General features: G+C 40.7%; 2 protein-coding genes across 2 annotated transcripts; one reads left to right on the forward strand and one right to left on the reverse strand.

Annotated features, from left to right (window-relative positions):
- Nucleotides 1-11,352: 11,352 nt before the first annotated feature.
- Nucleotides 11,353-12,385, forward strand: LOC122021777 (histone H1-like). Its single transcript, XM_042579936.1, has 2 exons — nucleotides 11,353-11,499; nucleotides 11,586-12,385. Exons 1-2 carry the CDS (start codon nucleotides 11,443-11,445, stop codon nucleotides 12,228-12,230), a joined length of 702 nt encoding a protein of 233 aa, XP_042435870.1. The 5' UTR covers nucleotides 11,353-11,442; the 3' UTR covers nucleotides 12,231-12,385.
- Nucleotides 12,386-13,873: 1,488 nt separating this feature from the next.
- LOC122020516 (histone H2A-like) lies at nucleotides 13,874-14,533 on the reverse strand. The gene has a single exon (XM_042578472.1). It carries the CDS (start codon nucleotides 14,460-14,462, stop codon nucleotides 14,004-14,006), a length of 459 nt encoding a protein of 152 aa, XP_042434406.1. The 5' UTR covers nucleotides 14,463-14,533; the 3' UTR covers nucleotides 13,874-14,003.
- Nucleotides 14,534-17,088: the final 2,555 nt, after the last annotated feature.

The raw sequence follows: 17,088 nt of genomic DNA on the forward strand, positions 1-17,088 counted from the left end.
TGTACGAATAGTTAGAATTTCTCTTGCTATCGATCTTAGTAAGGGCACACTTAATTAATTAAAAATAAAATATATATATATATATTAATCAAAGAATAGGCCAAGATATACTTGATTTACAACTAGGGAGTTTGTTAATCCAAGCCAGTGATAGCTCTAATAAAAGATCTCATTCAAAGTAGGTAGAGTAACCTCTTTACAAATGTTGAAAGGACAAAATGACAAAAACAAAATTTAAAACTGAAAGTACAAGTGTGTTCTATAAACTTCAAGCACTAAGGCTCTATTTATAGCTTAATGGTTGCAACTAGCCATTTGCTGACATGGCGCTTCCCGGATGCCTAGACTCGGTCGACTCGATCCACTCTACAATGACTTCTTTCCAACGGATCAAGGCTTCTCAGATGTCTGGACCCGATTTGGGCGCTTAGAGTTGGATGACATGGACTTTATGTTGATCCTCTTCAATTAACATCTTGATGATGTGGCAGAACAGTCCAGGCGCCTAGACCAGGTCTAGGCACCTGGAGTCCGGGCGCCTAGACCTAGTCCTGGCGCCTGGACCCAGTCAACTCAAAATTTGACTCATCTAGTCACTTGGGTGATTCTTTGGTCATCCAAAGTTGTGCTTACACAAACCCAACTCTAGCCTTCTCCTTAAGCAGTCTTCCTCCCCGGCTTCTCATCCCTCAAAAGCATCGCGTGCATCTTTCTCATCCACTGATGTACTCTTTCATAACTCTCCATCCCTTGGATACAATAAGCCCATCAACTCACTTCTCGTATCATCCTTCTAGCTCGCTGCATCTTTCGCACAACTTCTTGTGTTCCTAAGTCTCTGCCCACTTAGACACAAGGCATCAAAATGACACAGGACCTAATTTAACTTGGTTGATCATATCAAAATCAACTTGAGGTACTTACACTTATAATAGGCTTGACGATTTCTTCTGTGACTCCTTAGTCGGAAATGATTCAACCTTACAACAGGCTCGATAATTCCTTCCATAACTCCGTAGTGAAAGTGATTAAGTTTTATGACAGGATCGGTGATTCCTTCACGACTCCTTCACTGAAAGTGATTTAGCTTTACAATAGGCTTGACAATTCTTTCCCTGACTCCTTAATTGAAAGCGCTTTAGATTTACAATAAGCTTGATGATTCCTTCCTTGACTCCTTAGTCGGGTGCAATATAGCCTTATGATAGCCCTGGATTTTCATTTATAACCTATCTCTCCTTTTCGGCTATTCAATTAGGCTCTCTTTATAGGTTGTTCAATCATGACCTCTTTGTCAATCACCCAATTAGGATCTCCTAAGTTAAAACTAAAATTTGGAAAGAAGATGTTGTATTCCCAAAAAGTTCAATTACATCGGGTTGGATTACAACTAAAGGAGAAGGAAAGCACAACTACTCTAGATCGACAAGATCCTCCTCAGGGACATCTTGGAGAATTTTCTTCACTAGAATAGCGGGTGGGGGAGGGTTGGCCAGTAGACTCCCAACCTCCAATAATTGCTTCACGACTTCGTACATCCCATGCTAGAGTTTCTTTATGATGCGATCGCCGAGTAGAGTGTCCAATTTTTTAGAATGTAAGAATTCCTTCCTCTTGGTTGTCCAACGCTTCTCTTCCAAGGCCAAATATGCTTGGAACTCTGCCTCCTTATTCTCCATTTGACATGTCTAGGTTTTTAGGGTGACTTGCAGTGCCACCTTTGAAACTTCCCAGGATTTTGATTCAACCTTTGCTGCTTTCGCTTCAACTTTGAAGGTTTCCAGGTCCACTTACAGAGACTCAGATTTGGCCCTAGCCACCTCCACTTTAGCCTTGGCGGCCCCAGTTCCTCTTTTAAAGTCTTAGATTCAGCTTTCCTCATCTTCGAGTCAACTTTCACTGCCTCCAACTCTGCCTTTTGTTTCCACTTCTTCTCTGACTTCAGTTGTTTATCAGACTCTACCAGCTAAACCTGGAAAGACATCACCTTGCCTTCTACCTTGTCTAGGTTAAATCACATCAAATGTAGTTCTACCCTTTGAGTACCAATCTCACTCCTCAGACGGTCCATCTCAATCTTCATTGATTCTGGTATTCGATGCTGAAGGGCTAGGACCTGATTGGGAGGGGTTTGTTGGGCCACCAAAACTTGATTGAGAGGGGCCTACTGAGCTTCCAACTCAGCTAACCGGACCTGCATGGTTTGATGAGATCAATAGAAGTCGGTAAATTATCTAGCAAACAACATCATCTCAGACCATACCTACAACATAGGTCATATATTAATACAAAAGATGAAAGGGGTAAACTTGCATGTATAGTGAAGTCCTTATCCTAGTGAAATCCACCACCATTAAATCAACCATGGACCTAAAGAATTTTCATTCTGCCTCCTTTGTCTTTGACCATATTTTAACCAAATCATTGAGTAGAGTGATCTCAACACAGAAAGATTCAGGGGCCCTTAATTCTTAAGGCACACCCAGATCATCATGCGGTGAGCTCCCATCTACCCTTGGTTGAGGAGACTCGAGATGATACCCACCTTAAGGAGACGCGGGGAAGCCTAGGCAAGGAAATGGATGTGAAGCTGCTTCTTTCGCTCAAAGACCCTCCGACTTGGCAGAGAGGACCGGAGTTGGGAGCGTAGTTGGCAAAACTTGTCCAATTGGGATCCTCGGGGAGTGGCACCTTTTTCTACTTATTCTCAAAAGAGCTCTCGACTCTGTTGTGGGGGCAGACTAAGTTGGCGTCGTCGAAAGGACGGACTCTATCAATACTACTAATGGCTCTAGTAGTACCCTCCCCCCCCCCCCCAAGGGGAAATCACATTTGCAATTATGTAAATGATCTCTTCGCCACGCGCATTCACCTCCAACTCAGACAACTTCAGAAAGTTGTTGAGAGTAGTCTTCAGCATGATCCAAGCTATGCAAGTAAGAAAGTTTTCAGTTAGAAATCACAGAGCAAGGAATAATGAAATTCTCACCAAAGAAAGTTTCAAGCTAAGCTGCAATCGAGCTCAGCCTACAGCTGAAGAGCAGTCACTCCTTGATTAGTTTGTTGCTATTGAACTCGAGGCTCGTTAGTTTTTGGAGGGACTCTAAATAAGTAGGCTCCAGCTTATAGTTATTGATAGGAGGAGGTCAAGATAACTTGACTTGCCACTCGACATGCCAAGGCATAGGAATAGGAGGCTTAACAAAAAAAAAGAATTGGAGCTTCCACCCCTTGTGAGAAGATGATAATTTTTTCAGAAAATTGTACCCCTCTTGAGAAGAGAAGTAGAATACTCCATCTTCCATTTCCTTCACAAATAAATAAATAATTGAAGACTCAGGAAGGGGGGTCAAGGGGATTCGACATAGGCAAAATACCATAACCACCCTGTATAATTATCGGAAAGAGTACGAGGCTAACTGGGATAGGGGATGCAGAAGGAACAAGAGACGTCAGAGAAAAAGTTCAGGATTGGGAATGAAGATCCATTTATCATGTGACCTAAAAAAAAGGTAATAAAACTCAAGGGGGATGATGGGGCGGTCCTCTACACTCGAAATCACAATGTGGTGGTCAACGGGAACCTTGTACAATATTCGTACTTGGTCTAAGTCCCCTCCATTAAAGTCTGATTCAAGGGACGTATGCCAGAGGATAGAAGGGGACTTTTTGGCCATTGGAAACAATGGGTGGGGAAAGGTATACCTAGATCCTAAGTCTAAGAAGGTCAACAACTGACCAAAAGAAACTAGAAAGAAGAACTCCGCTAAGAAAAAGTAAACTTATTGGGGGTTGAATGCAAAAAGCTTAGAAGAGAAGCAGAAGAGAAACACGAAGGTAGGAGCAAATGAAAACGATAACAGCAGCACCTCTTCTTTCAGCCTAATATACCTTCAAAATTTTGACAATAGTCATCGGCTCTAAGAATCAAAAAGGCAAGATTAACCCTTGATCATCAGATCAAGCATGCTCAATAACACAATCCTAGTAATCATTGCGGATCCGACCGATGCTTCGATTTCCTTAACTAATCACATCACTTCGATGGACATGACCTCAAAAAAGTACCATCAAGGTACACTCAACTCGAAAACCAAAGTTGATCATGTATGACTCACATTTAATACTCATGGCGATATTTAATGTGAGGCAGCGTTCAAATCCCTTTTTTGGATCCATCACTTGGCTTCTTTAACCAACCTTGATAACTCTGATACAACCATTACTAACTCAATGACTTTATTTTTCCACAACATAACAGTTAATTAGCTAAACTCATAGATCCTTCAGTTAGACTCGAGAGAAGGCTTATGATCTGGAAAAAATAATCAGGGTTGTCCATGTGTACCAAGGGAGTCAAAGAGAAGGTTAGCAGTCTCACTAAGTAAATATCCAAGATGAGAGGATCGTTGTTGACTCAACTGTTATATTTTAGAGTGTCCTAAGATAATCGCCATAGATATTGTATTATTTATTAGATAAATAAAATTTCTTATTTGAGTGTACGTTCTATATGTATATGATATTGATCTTAAACTCAATTAATGGAGTTCACAATACAATGTATAGCATAAGAGATATTGTGATTGGATCACAATTAGTGGTATCTCTTTATATATGATTATGTACGTATTGAAATATTTCCTAGTCGATAAATTGATGAGATTAGACATTATCAATTCTTTAAGACTATCATATGTTATGCTCCTTGGTTTATCTAAGCAGTCGGTCCTCACTGGCTAGAAACATTGGGATGTTGAGAATTAATATATAGATATTGGTTAAGGGTAACTAGTTCATTGGATATAACCTGTTATGAGATTTTATGTGGTTCTATACATGTTAATGAATATCTTATTGCAGTTCAAGTGTAAGTTTCCTTAAACTTAAAGTATTTAAATCATCTTGGTTATGGAGACTTATACTTTGACATTTTAGCAAACATTACCTAGGAGGTATAAGTCAATATACTATAAGGTATTTGAATAGCCCACAGAGGTTTCACTAGTCCTTTGATAAAGTAGATGTATACCCTAAGGAATCTTGTCATGATATTCATAAGTCTTTGGCTAAAGCATTACACATCAAAAGAATAATTTTCTTAAACATGTATTTGAGTAATTTGAATCCATGGGAGAAGGAACTATTATTTGACCTAGGTGTGACGTAATCAACCTAGTGAGGATTGACACATAGAACATGTCATGAACTAAGTGTGTATAAGATGAGTGAAAGGAACAAGCGCACTGATAATTATAGATGCTGAAGGGTTCGAAATTATTCTGAGATCAATTATAATTTTTTTGTCAATTAGGGATCATGATGTACTAATAGGTGTCACTCATAATCGATTCATAATTAATGGTCAATTATAAATGACCAACATAACTAAAAACATGTTTGCCTCTTTTCATATGCATTATGAATATATTCAAAAGACATAAAACAAGTTTGAGAATTAGATTTTTAGATTAAGAGAGATTAAGTCTAGTAGGATTAGACAAAAGAGGCAAATATGAAAAGTATTTGAGGACCGGAAGAGATGGTGGACCACGCCTATTGTAAGCAACTTGAATTCATTATGGTTTAATAATAAACCAAATTAGTTTGATTTAATTATGAGCTAAAATTGGTTTGGTTGTAGCCAAGTTGGTTTCATGTTTGAACCAAACTTAATACTAATAGATTTGGTTGACTTAATGGGTACGAGTTTGATCTTGCTTATCAAACCCTATGGAGGCGTATAAATACCCATCCATGAGAGAAAAAAAGTGTCAAGAAAAATCTAAAATTGTTTTAGGGTTTCTCTTCCTCTCCCTCTCCCTCTCCCTCTCTTGCATTGCTGAACAAAAGAGGGTCACTACCCCCTATGTGCCACCACAAACCACCCACCATCGGTCACTTTTACTGTTGTCGGTCTCCTTTGCTATCGTTCGTTTCCTTTAGTCACTGACCCTTGTCGTCGCTGTTAGTATCCTTCGTACTCGGCTAGAGAGGGGGGGTGTGAATAGCCGCCCCAAATCGCTCGTTTCTTCCTACAATTCGTTAGCGCAGCGGAAAAATAAACTAGAAACGAAAGGAAGAATATCAAACCTTAACACAGCGATGTACGAGGTTCGGAGATGATGCTCCTACTCCTCGGCGTGTCCGTAAGGTGGACGAACCCAATCAATCTGTCGGTGGATGAGTCCCCGGAAAACCGGCTAATAAAAACTCCTTCTGAGTGGAGAAACCGCGCCACACTTATTTGCAACAGCAAACAGGAGTACAAGTACAAAGAATAAGCAAGAAATACAATAAGAATACACAAGCACTCTACCAATCTTGCTTTCTCGTCGACTGGAGTCCAGATGAAGCAGCAGCTTCAAGAAACCCTAACAGCAGCAGCTGTTCCAATCGGGGAAGCTCACGCGAAGCTTTCAGAAGAACTCAACAGAGCTCTTATCGCAGCCCACAAATCTTCAGCAGAAGGGAGAAAAGAAGGAAGAAGGAGAAGTATACAGCAGCAGCCCTCGACCGCAAGAAGAAACAAAGGAAACTACCAGCGAATTGCATGGTGCGAGAACCTAGAGTTCATGAGTGCCATGCACGAGCAGGAGAGCATGAAAGAATCGTTCTGTTCCATCCCCGATCGGTCCATGGACCGATCAGAACCTCCCGACGGTCCGGGACCGATCAGCCAGGCCGACGGCCCCGCACCGATCAGCCCTCTGCGCCCGATCCTGCTCGGCTCGATCGACTCGATCGGCCACCGATCGATCGCTAACACACAAGATGCTATCGATGTTACCGATCGGTCACCGCATCGATCGAATATTTTCAGATCACCGATCGATCACCGATCGATCCAAGATGGTTTTCGCCCAAACCAAGTCCAAACCAACATCCGTCAATCTTGACTGTTGGTACATTGCGCCTAGCATCCGGTCACTCCCTTGACCTGCTAGGACTCCGCCAAGTGTCCGGCCAACCTTTGACCCACTTAGACTTTTCTCCTCACCAAGTATCGGGTCACCCCTATGACCTACTTGGACTTCCCATCACCGGATGTCCGATCACCCTCGATCCATCCGGATTTTCCCTTGCCCGTCACTTACGGACTTTCACCGGCTTCACTCACCAGATTTCCACTGCCTAACATCCACGCTAGGACTTTCACCGCTCGCTTCACTCACCAGACTTTCCAACCGCCTAACATCCCAGTTAGGACTTTCCCACCGCCTGGCTTCACTCACCGTGACTTTCCAACCGCCTAACCTCCCAGTTTAGGACTTTCCTGCCACGGCTTCATCTTGGGATTCTCCGTGCCAAGTCTCCATACTTGGACTTTTCCCGTGCCAAGTCTCCATACTTGGACTTTTCGCGTGCCAAGCTCCCTGCTTGGACTTTTCCAGTGCCAAGTCTCCATACTTGGACTTTTCCAGTGCCAAGCTCCCTGCTTGGACTTTTCCCGAATCAGATCAACCAGGTCAACCTTGACCTACGGTTGCACCAACAACCTCCCAAACATCTATTCTTGTCCCATATCAAGAATAGAACTCTCTCACGAGTGTCAAACATCAACATGCAACTCAACTAGGTCAACCTTGACCTAAGGTTGCACCGACAATCTTCCCAAGTCAAACATCAAAATACAACTCGAGTCAAGTCACCTCGAGTCGGGTCAACCAGGTCAACCTTGACCTAAGGTTGCACCAACAGTCGCTATCCGAACAACATCCCAAAAGGTTGTTGTCCTGATTGGTCTCATTGCCTCCCAACCTGCCAGCCCCACCTATTACCGATTTTCCCCCAGGCAGTTACCCTCTGCCTTAGGCCCAAAAGCCATCAGAAGTTAGACTTAGGTCGTCAGACAATAGTAAAAGGTTGTTGGCTTCTTCTCTATTTGTGCCGCCAAGTTGCCCTTACCATCGGGCACAAAATCGAGCCAGGGTCCTCTCTCGGATCATGTCGTCTCCTCGCTTTGGCTAATACCAAAGCGAAGACATAAGTTGTAACTTAGAGAAGTCATCTTGAAGGTATCGGCGAGGATATGAATAGAGACAATCCTTGTGAGGGTTTCTCATTGATGTTGTTTTCGTTAAACACCATCCGTCAAGTATAACCTCTAAATGAAGTTTTATTCTACGATTATGTTTACACAAGTTTGTTCTTATGGTGTTTGTGATATGTGTTGTAATAATTTAGAAAATTATTATGCTGCTACTACATATTTTATGAAAATAAAATTTAAAAAGCACATAGAAACACCCAACATCAATGACCCTTGACTCGACCATCTAGATAGCTCAAGGAATACTCCACTCAGTTCAACACCCTGACCCAATAGTCAGATTTTCCCATTGCTCATCCGACATTTTGTACCATCTCCTTAACTTGATCATCCATTATTCTTCAATTCAATGTTATCATTCCACTTAGTCAGCTCAATTTTCTAATTCTCCCAGTCGGTTCGCCCGACTCCAGGGGTTCAGCTCCCTGACCCAGTGCTCTACTCACTCTTAGTTAGTTTGCTTGATTTCAGGGGCTCAGCTCCCTGACCTAGTGCTTTTCTCACTCCCAGTCGGTTTGTCCGACTTTAGGGGCTCAGCTCCCGACCTAGTGCTCTACTCATTCCAAGTCAATCCGCCTGACTCTAAGAGTTCAGTTCCCCGACCCAGTGATTTGTTCACTCCCAGCTGATTTTCCTGACTCCAAGGGGTTCAGCTTCCCTAACAACCTGCAATGACTTGCTCAAGCTTTCGTTACTTAATGGATCTAACCCTTAGGCCCAATGAACCCCAATCTTGTGGGTTGGCACCATAAATGCTATGACACGTAGGTTGTTAGAGCACATAGAACAGTATGATTATATCAGATATAGAGTATGGGTGATATCATACAACAAAGATATTGTGATGGGGCATTTTCTTTTCTATGACGCAATATCTAATTAAGGAGGAGAGAATATCATTTCAGCGATGTTATAAAAGGAGCCCACAACCATGGGCCAAGGTACGCTCATTCACGCATGCATACAAGACTTCTACTATTACTATTCTTCGTCATTCCTATTGCCATAATTTGACTTGAGCGTCGAAGTAGATGAGTCAAGGTACCTCTTTGCCTCCATTCTAACTCTCCCTCTTTCTTTTATTTCCTCTCCTTTTTAAGATCGGCGGACATCTTTGACGATCCCTTCTTCCCTCGATATTCAAAGACTTAATCAGCAAAGAATACAACTCATCGGTGGTTGTCCATCGACGATCTCAAATAGGATCAAATATCAATCATGAAATACGAAAGCATTATTTAAGATGATGAACCATTATAATAAATCAAATCATATAAATATTCAACTCAAGTAACTAAAGACGACGACAACAACAATCAAATCTTCATCCCCCTAGGCTTAACCCCCTATTGTCTGTATGAATTTTTTTGGTGTCATTAGGCTTGACCCCTTATTGTCTCATTATCTATATTTAAATAATTTTATTATATTTTATTATCACAAACTAAGTCTTTTGGTCTCCCTCTTTCCCTATTAATGTGTGTATTTGTCATAGTCTCATATCGTCTAACTGGAATATTTGTTAGATACTTAAATATATACTCATACCATCTTAAATATGTCTCTCAGAGTTTTTCATAAATAGAGGCAACCCTAACTTTCTTATTAATATTTTTGTTTCTCATTTTATCTATTCATATATATCCATACATACATTTTATCATCCTCATCTATGTGACTTTCATCTTTTACTCGTGTGTTTATTTCATAGTCTAACATTTAGCTGTATATAATGTATCAAATCTAATTATTATTTTATAAAACTTCTATTTAAATATTAAAAATATTTTACAATCACAAAGACATCTATGTCATCCTCCATTTCAACCTCTCGGTCACACCAACCCACAAGGAATTAACAATCTCTCTCATTAATTAGTGCACTCGAACCCATCTAGAAAACTCAAACAATAGATTTTGGTATACAAAATAAGTTGAAACCAATTGAGTTAATTAGGTGTTTCTTGGGTATTTATTCCTTGGTGGCATCCTTATGTATGAAAACTCTAACTTATTCTCACAAAGTTGATAAGTGTAGACCAATACAAGAGAAGCTAAGTGAGATTGAAAATGCTCGAGAGATTAGTAAATAAAGAGTGTTTACTACTTTTGAGATTGAATATAGATCATTGATTTTTCATTTATAGAAAAAATATTTTCTTATTTATCACTCTTTACTAATTATTATTAAAATAGGATCTTCTATATTTCTACACATGAGATTCAATGGGTTTAAGAGATCAGCAAATGAAGATTTTTACTAATATTAGTAAAAGTAGGATTTTTCAGTATTTGTACATTAAATATTATTATATTCTGTTGAAATAGTTGTTAGAGAAGATGATAACTACTATCAAAATTCAAGTGGAGCAAGATTTTTAGTAAAGGAGTAATGACACTCTTTATCCAACAATTCTACATATTATTTTAAAGCTAAATTCTAAATTTCTTTCTTAATTTAATTTGACCATCCAATCGTTTGCATCTTCTATCTGTTGCCTAAAGAAGTATTTTAAATAGCTCCTATAAATCAACACAATTTAGTACATTTAAAGAAGAATATTATCCTAACATTTTAAGACATTATCAATTATCGAAGCAATGAAAAAGAAACACATTCGAAACTACAAGCTCGCACGCCGACTTAATTCAATATTAGAATCAGCATAGCAAGTTATTTTACTAAGATTTTAGAATACGATCTTAGCACTTAGTTCATATAGTCATGTGAAATTAGCTTTGTTAGAGTGTGTGAGTTCCAAAGGATTAAAGAGAGTTTAATCCATCCAATTCTTAATCAATTTTTAAAATTTTGAGTTCCATGTGTTTTTTTCACAAGCTACTATCATCCTAAATCATGGTCTTTCATAAAAGTCCTATGAATTTCGAACGAGAATTCCAAATCTTCGACTAACTCACACAAAAACATACATCGGACCACTAAATCTTCAAAATCAAATTTCTCCTCGATCCCTAAACCAATTGAGTCAAGATTATAGTCGTCGGAAAGCTAAGGTTCAAAGCTACAATCTCCTCTAGACCTTGGTCAAAACCAACCATCGCAACACGATTCATTCCCATCCAAAGTGAGGAGAGAAGCACACCAAAACCCTCATCAATTAGCATAGCCATCTCAAGGCTCCAAGCATCATCCTGACCTGAACATCTTGCCCAATCTGATCCGTCCGAGCTGCGCGATCAGACGGTCCAAATTTGAAGCGGGGGGAGCAGTCGATCCGTGTGTTGCCTCTGGGGACCAATCGGCGCTCGTCGACCTGACTTCCTATCTGTATTTAAACTCCACCATCTCTCCTGCAGCCTCTCATCCCACGCTCTCGCTTTGCGTCGACTGTTCGATTCGGTTACTTTGAGCTCGTGACATCGGAGCCATGGCGTCCAAGGGATCGAAGGCGAAGAAGGCGGCGGCGCATCCTCCCTATGCAGAGGTTAGTGTTCTTGGGATTAGGGTTTGATTGGATTTGGTTTTGTGGATTTTGGGGGTTCTGATGGCGGAGTGCCTTTGGATCTTTAGATGATCAAGGAGGCGATCGTTACGCTGAAGGAGAAGGGCGGATCGAGCCCGTATGCGATCGGGAAATTCGTCGAGGACAAGCATAAGGCGCACTTGCCGCCCAATTTCCGCAAGTTTCTCCTCGTTCAGATCAAGAAGCTCACCGCCGAGGGGAAGCTGACCAGAGTTAAGAGCTCCTTCAAGCTTTCCAGCCCCGCCGCTCGCCTGGCTCCTGCGAAGCCCAAGCCGAAGGCTAAATCTGCTCCTTCTGCCGCCAAATCTAAACCCAAAGCCGCTGTTGCTGCGGCCCCCAAACCGAAGGCGAAGGCCAAGCCGTCCGTTAAGCCAAAGCCCAAGGCCACTCCAGCGAAGCCCAAAGTGGCGTTAAAGCCAAAGCCTAAGACGGCGGCAAAGGTTCCGGCGAAGCCCAAGGCGGCACTAAAGCCAAAGCTCAAGGTGGCGGAGAAGGTGGTGAAGAAGGCCGTCCCGGCGAAAAAATCGGGCGAAAAGAGGAAGCCTGCCTCGAAACCAAAACCGAAGGCAGCTGCTCGGCCGTCAAAGGCTGCGAAGACCGGAAAGAAAGACACGCCGACGAAGAGACCTGCAGCTCCAGCAAAGGGCGCAGCGACGGGGAAAAAGGCGACGCCGAAGAAGGCAAAGAAGTAGATGATTCGACTCGATAATTATGTTTGTTTGTTTTTAGTTTTGTGTTCCATAAATTTAGGGCATCTTCTGAAGACAATTGTTGTGTTTACTTTCAATGGGTCTAACAACGCTTTGTATAATTGGAAGGGGTTGATTATGGCAGTGTGATTACTCGACCTGACTTGTCCTGGATTTCATGGAACGAGAAGTGTGAGGTTATCGTTTCGGCAGCGTTTGCCATCGCCGGTTGTGATTGTTCACCGTTTGTTGGCGCATGTGACTGCGTCGCCAATTGTTGGCACGTTGCTGCTGCATGTGACTCTCGCTGCTCGCGTGAGTGTGCAGCAAGAGCAAGAGATTTTTGTTTTTTGGTTTTTTTTTTTTTGTTGGTATCAGTAACCAATTGATTTTATGTAAGTTTTTTTTATGGATCATCAAAGTAAATTTAAAAGTATTTGTATGGTGTTGAAGAGGTTACATGAAAACCCGACTGTTGCATCATGCTCCAGTGGCTGGTCAGTCGATGATTAGTGACAGCTGCATCATACTCTGGGGGTTGGTTAGTCGACGATTAGTGACCGCTGCATCATTATTACCCCGAAGGTTGAATAGTCAATGATTAGTACAAATAATACAGCAGTTTGTTGAGTTAAATTTTCCCTGGGGATCGAGTTTAACTTGTTTGGAGGTAAGAAGTGGTTTGTGTTCGAGGGTTTTGAATCTTCATTTGTTTTGAATCTTCATTTTCCCTGGGGATCGAGTTTAACTTGTTTGGAGGTAAGAAGGGTTTTGAACCTTTTTTTTTTAATCATTCCAATGTAATATCAACCTTATAAAAATTCATTAAAATATCCCAATGATTAGTTAACCAATGGTTAAAGCTTGCAGTGGGTTTTTTTATAATCTAATTTATAATATATAGTTGTATGATTCGTATTACATCTATTTCAATAGATAAGAATAAGATAAATTTCAAATCTCATTTCTATAATGATTTAAGATTTTTTATTTAACTTATTTTATTTTAAAACTTGTTTATAAATCTTACATAGAAGATGCCCTTTTTGTTTTTTAATTTTGCCCGCTCACGACTTTCACAAAATCCTTATCCACTCTATTGAAATATCTTATTGCCACTGGCGACCTCCAATTCATATAAACCGTTGAATTTGATTATTTTAAAATATTCGATACCATAATTATAATAATTAATTTTTATTCTCAATTATATTAATTCATTTTGTCATTGGATCATCTTAACATCTTTCAATATTATGATATTCAATTTCATATAAATAGTAAATTCAACCGTGTAATTATTACAAAATACATACCATGCATTAAAGTCCAAGTAAAGTCAAAATACTTGGCAAATCATCATTGAGTAGAAGTAGATATTAGCAGATGAAAAATAAATTTAAATGGATAATAAAAAATTTAATAGCTATTATTATTATTATTATTATTATTATTAGTATGCCAATGAAACGAGCTATGTACTAATTAAGTCTTTTGGTTTAAGTACTGAAATACATTATCTAGTTTGCTAATATATAAAATGCTACTATATTCCAGATACTAGTAATCATTTTGCCCAAAATGCAATTTTGAAGGTTTCTAATATAAAAATACGCTATAGTAGAAGTGATTTTAACCTAGAAAAAGATTCAAAAGCACCAAACACCATGCTAAATTTCAGATGAACACGCAGGATCAAACCATACACTACTGTGCAATCATCTCCACAAAAAGGAGCCAAAAACCGGAGTCTGATTTTTCTTTTTTCTGTTCTTGTTACGCTGCTTTCTTTGGGGACTTGGTGGCCTTCGACGGCGACTTGGGTTCCTTGGCGGCGTCCTTCTTCGGCAGCAGAACCGGGTTGATGTTGGGGAGCACGCCGCCGTGAGCAATGGTGACGCCGCCGAGGAGCTTGCCCAGCTCCTCGTCGTTGCGGATGGCGAGCAGGACATGGCGGGGGATGATGCGGTTCCTCTTGTTGTCGCGCGCCGCGTTCCCGGCCAGCTCCAGCACCTCCGCCGCCAGGTACTCCAGCACGGCCGCCAGGTACACCGGCGCGCCGCTGCCGACGCGCTGCGCGTAGCGGCCCTTCTTCAGGAAGCGGCCGATGCGGCCGACGGGGAACTGGAGGCCGGCCTTGATGGAACGCGACACGGACTTCTTCTTCGGACCACCAACCTTCCTCCCGGCGGCGCCCTTCTTCACCTTGCCGGCGACTGCTCCGCCCGCCTCCATCTCGATCGATCGAACGTGGTAATCGGGCGGGATCTCGTTTAGGTTTTGAAAACGATCGCGGTTGTTTTCGATGCGATTTAAAATTCCAAGGGAATCATCAATTTATAGCCCACGCCTCTTTGCTTGTTCGCCGCAGGCCCTTGAATCGCTTCCCTCAGCCGTTGGATAGCTTCAAAATTGACGGTTGAAGATTATTCAAGTCACGATCCGTGGGACTCCGCGTGCGCCAATGAAACAGCCCTCACGCGTTAAGGCTTTTCTCATTGATGTTGCACTAACCTCGAATCATGTAAAATTATTTTATACAATACATAATTAATAACCTAACATCACTTTATATAAATTTATATCGATATAAGAGACAAGAAATTTAAAAATACGAGCACAATATTTAAATTTCTGTAGGAAGTTATGGTTCAAATCTTATAGATTGTTAGGGAGGACAAAGGATCAGATTTGATTCGATTTCTTATCCTTCTATTCTATCTTATGTATCATCCTTCTGTCTATCCAATTTTCAAATTCCCTTCCCATCTGCATTAGCATAGCCACATGGGAATGGGGGCAATCGCCCTTAACATTTTAAAAAAAATAATACTATAAACTTTGATCTCTTGATTCACCATCATTCGTCATAAGAAAATTAAAATTAATCATATATTTAAAAAATGATCGACCCAAGCTATCCATTGATACCATTTTTATAAGGAAATATCATGACTTAAAACATTAAGTATTGAATTTTAAAAATAATAAATTAAATCATAAAAAATAAAATGAGAGCGTTAAATTAAAATTAGATTGGATTCAAATTAAATTTTATAGGATCGAAATAAATGAGAAAAGAGGGGGTTGAATCTCGTTTTTAAAACTTTTCTTTTTATCTTTACGCAGTGGAAAAAATAAAACACAGCGAAAAGTAAGAACAAATTTATTTTTTACTTGGTTTGTAGACCCGCGACTACTACTCCAAAGCTTACGATCCCTTGGACTATTTTGATTGATCAATCCACTAAAATATCCTCCAAAAACCTTCAGACAAAGAGATTGAATACAAAGATAATGAAAGTATAACACACTACACTTTCATATACAAGTTCAAAAATTGAAATAAAAAAACTAGTTTATCGATAATGATTGCAGCTGAAGTTTTGAAGCTTGATGTCAGTGTCAATTTTCTACAGTAGTTAGCCATAGTAGAGTCGCAACATAATGGTTACAGGGAGACGATGCAACAAAACGATCTAGGAAGCGTGAATGAAGTTGATAAGAAAAGCACTGGTCGAGCACTTCTCTGCATTAGGGGCACTTCGGTTCATCCGGGGTGCCTCCATCAACTTTGGTATATGATCCGATTTGAGAATGTCGTTGTTTATCCTCTTGAGGTCACCTCTAACTGGCTGAGGGTACCTCCAATGCCTCAACCTGAGGCGCCTCCATTAATCTAAGACGCCTCCAACGCTAAAGATTTATTTTCACATCTTATCTACTTTGGGACATCTCTAGCCATCCAGGGCACCTCCAAGCTTGCCTCGGGGCGCCTCTAATCAATTGAGGCGCACTGAACATTGTTCATTCTAACTTGATTTTTTACTTTGAACACTTGCAAAATAAAGTTAGTCCTAATAAAAATACCTATAAATAGAGCTAGCACAAATAATAAAAATTATGAATTAGATCATGTCTAACATGACTCGGATCTAGTCCTGATCTCAACTTACATTTCCAAAAATAAATCTAAGTTGGATCAGTGCCTGTAATTCCATTGAACTCGTCCTCACTAGATCTCTCCTACAGTGCTTACCTTACCATTTAGAGAATCACTTGACTCGACGTCTAACCCACCGCGTCTTCCTGCCAAATGCTCCATCTATATTCAGCCAGCTATCAAGTCCTGCTGACATAATTGGACTTTTTACTAGATATCAGGTCCTCTCTGACCTATCTATGCTTTCTTCTAGTTATCTGGTCCTCCTGACCTAACTATGTTGGTGCAGCGGGACCAGCAAGTGGAAGGTGAATTGCTTGCAAATAAGAAATACCCTCCTCAAAGCTTTCAACTTTTAAAATAAAAGCAACAATTATAAAATTAAATAGAGCTAAAATAAAAACAGAGAAAAGTAGACTCAGTGTTTAACTTGGTTACAACCAAGACGGTTGTTAATCTAAGGCAATTGGAAAGTACACTAGGACCGTCTCCTTCTCTGAAGGCGGAGAAGTCTTTTACACTAAGAGCTCTTACAAGTTGTTTGGAAATGAAAATCACAGTTGTTCCTTGAATAGCTGTTCGAGGCCCCATTATATAGGGGTTCCAGAACTTATCAAATCACTTGATCTTCGGGATCAGGATTTGACTCGAGAGGGATCGGTCGACCAAACCTGCTGAACCTGCCTAGCCTTCCGTCCAAATGCAGCCTCTCTAGATAGAGCATGCGTTTGGTCGACCAATCACAGTGTTCGATCGACTGATCAGCCAACGGTCTCCACCTGATCTGGCCTGATCAAATCGCTCGACCAGGTCTTTGGTTTATCTTCGGTTTGGTCGACCGATCAGAAGGTTCGGTCGACCGTACGCTTCACCAACAGTTGGTTGCTGACGTGTCACCAACAGCTGGTCTCTGATGAT

This window comes from Zingiber officinale, chromosome 9A (genome assembly GCF_018446385.1).
Source record: "Zingiber officinale cultivar Zhangliang chromosome 9A, Zo_v1.1, whole genome shotgun sequence".
Taxonomy (NCBI): domain Eukaryota; kingdom Viridiplantae; phylum Streptophyta; class Magnoliopsida; order Zingiberales; family Zingiberaceae; genus Zingiber; species Zingiber officinale.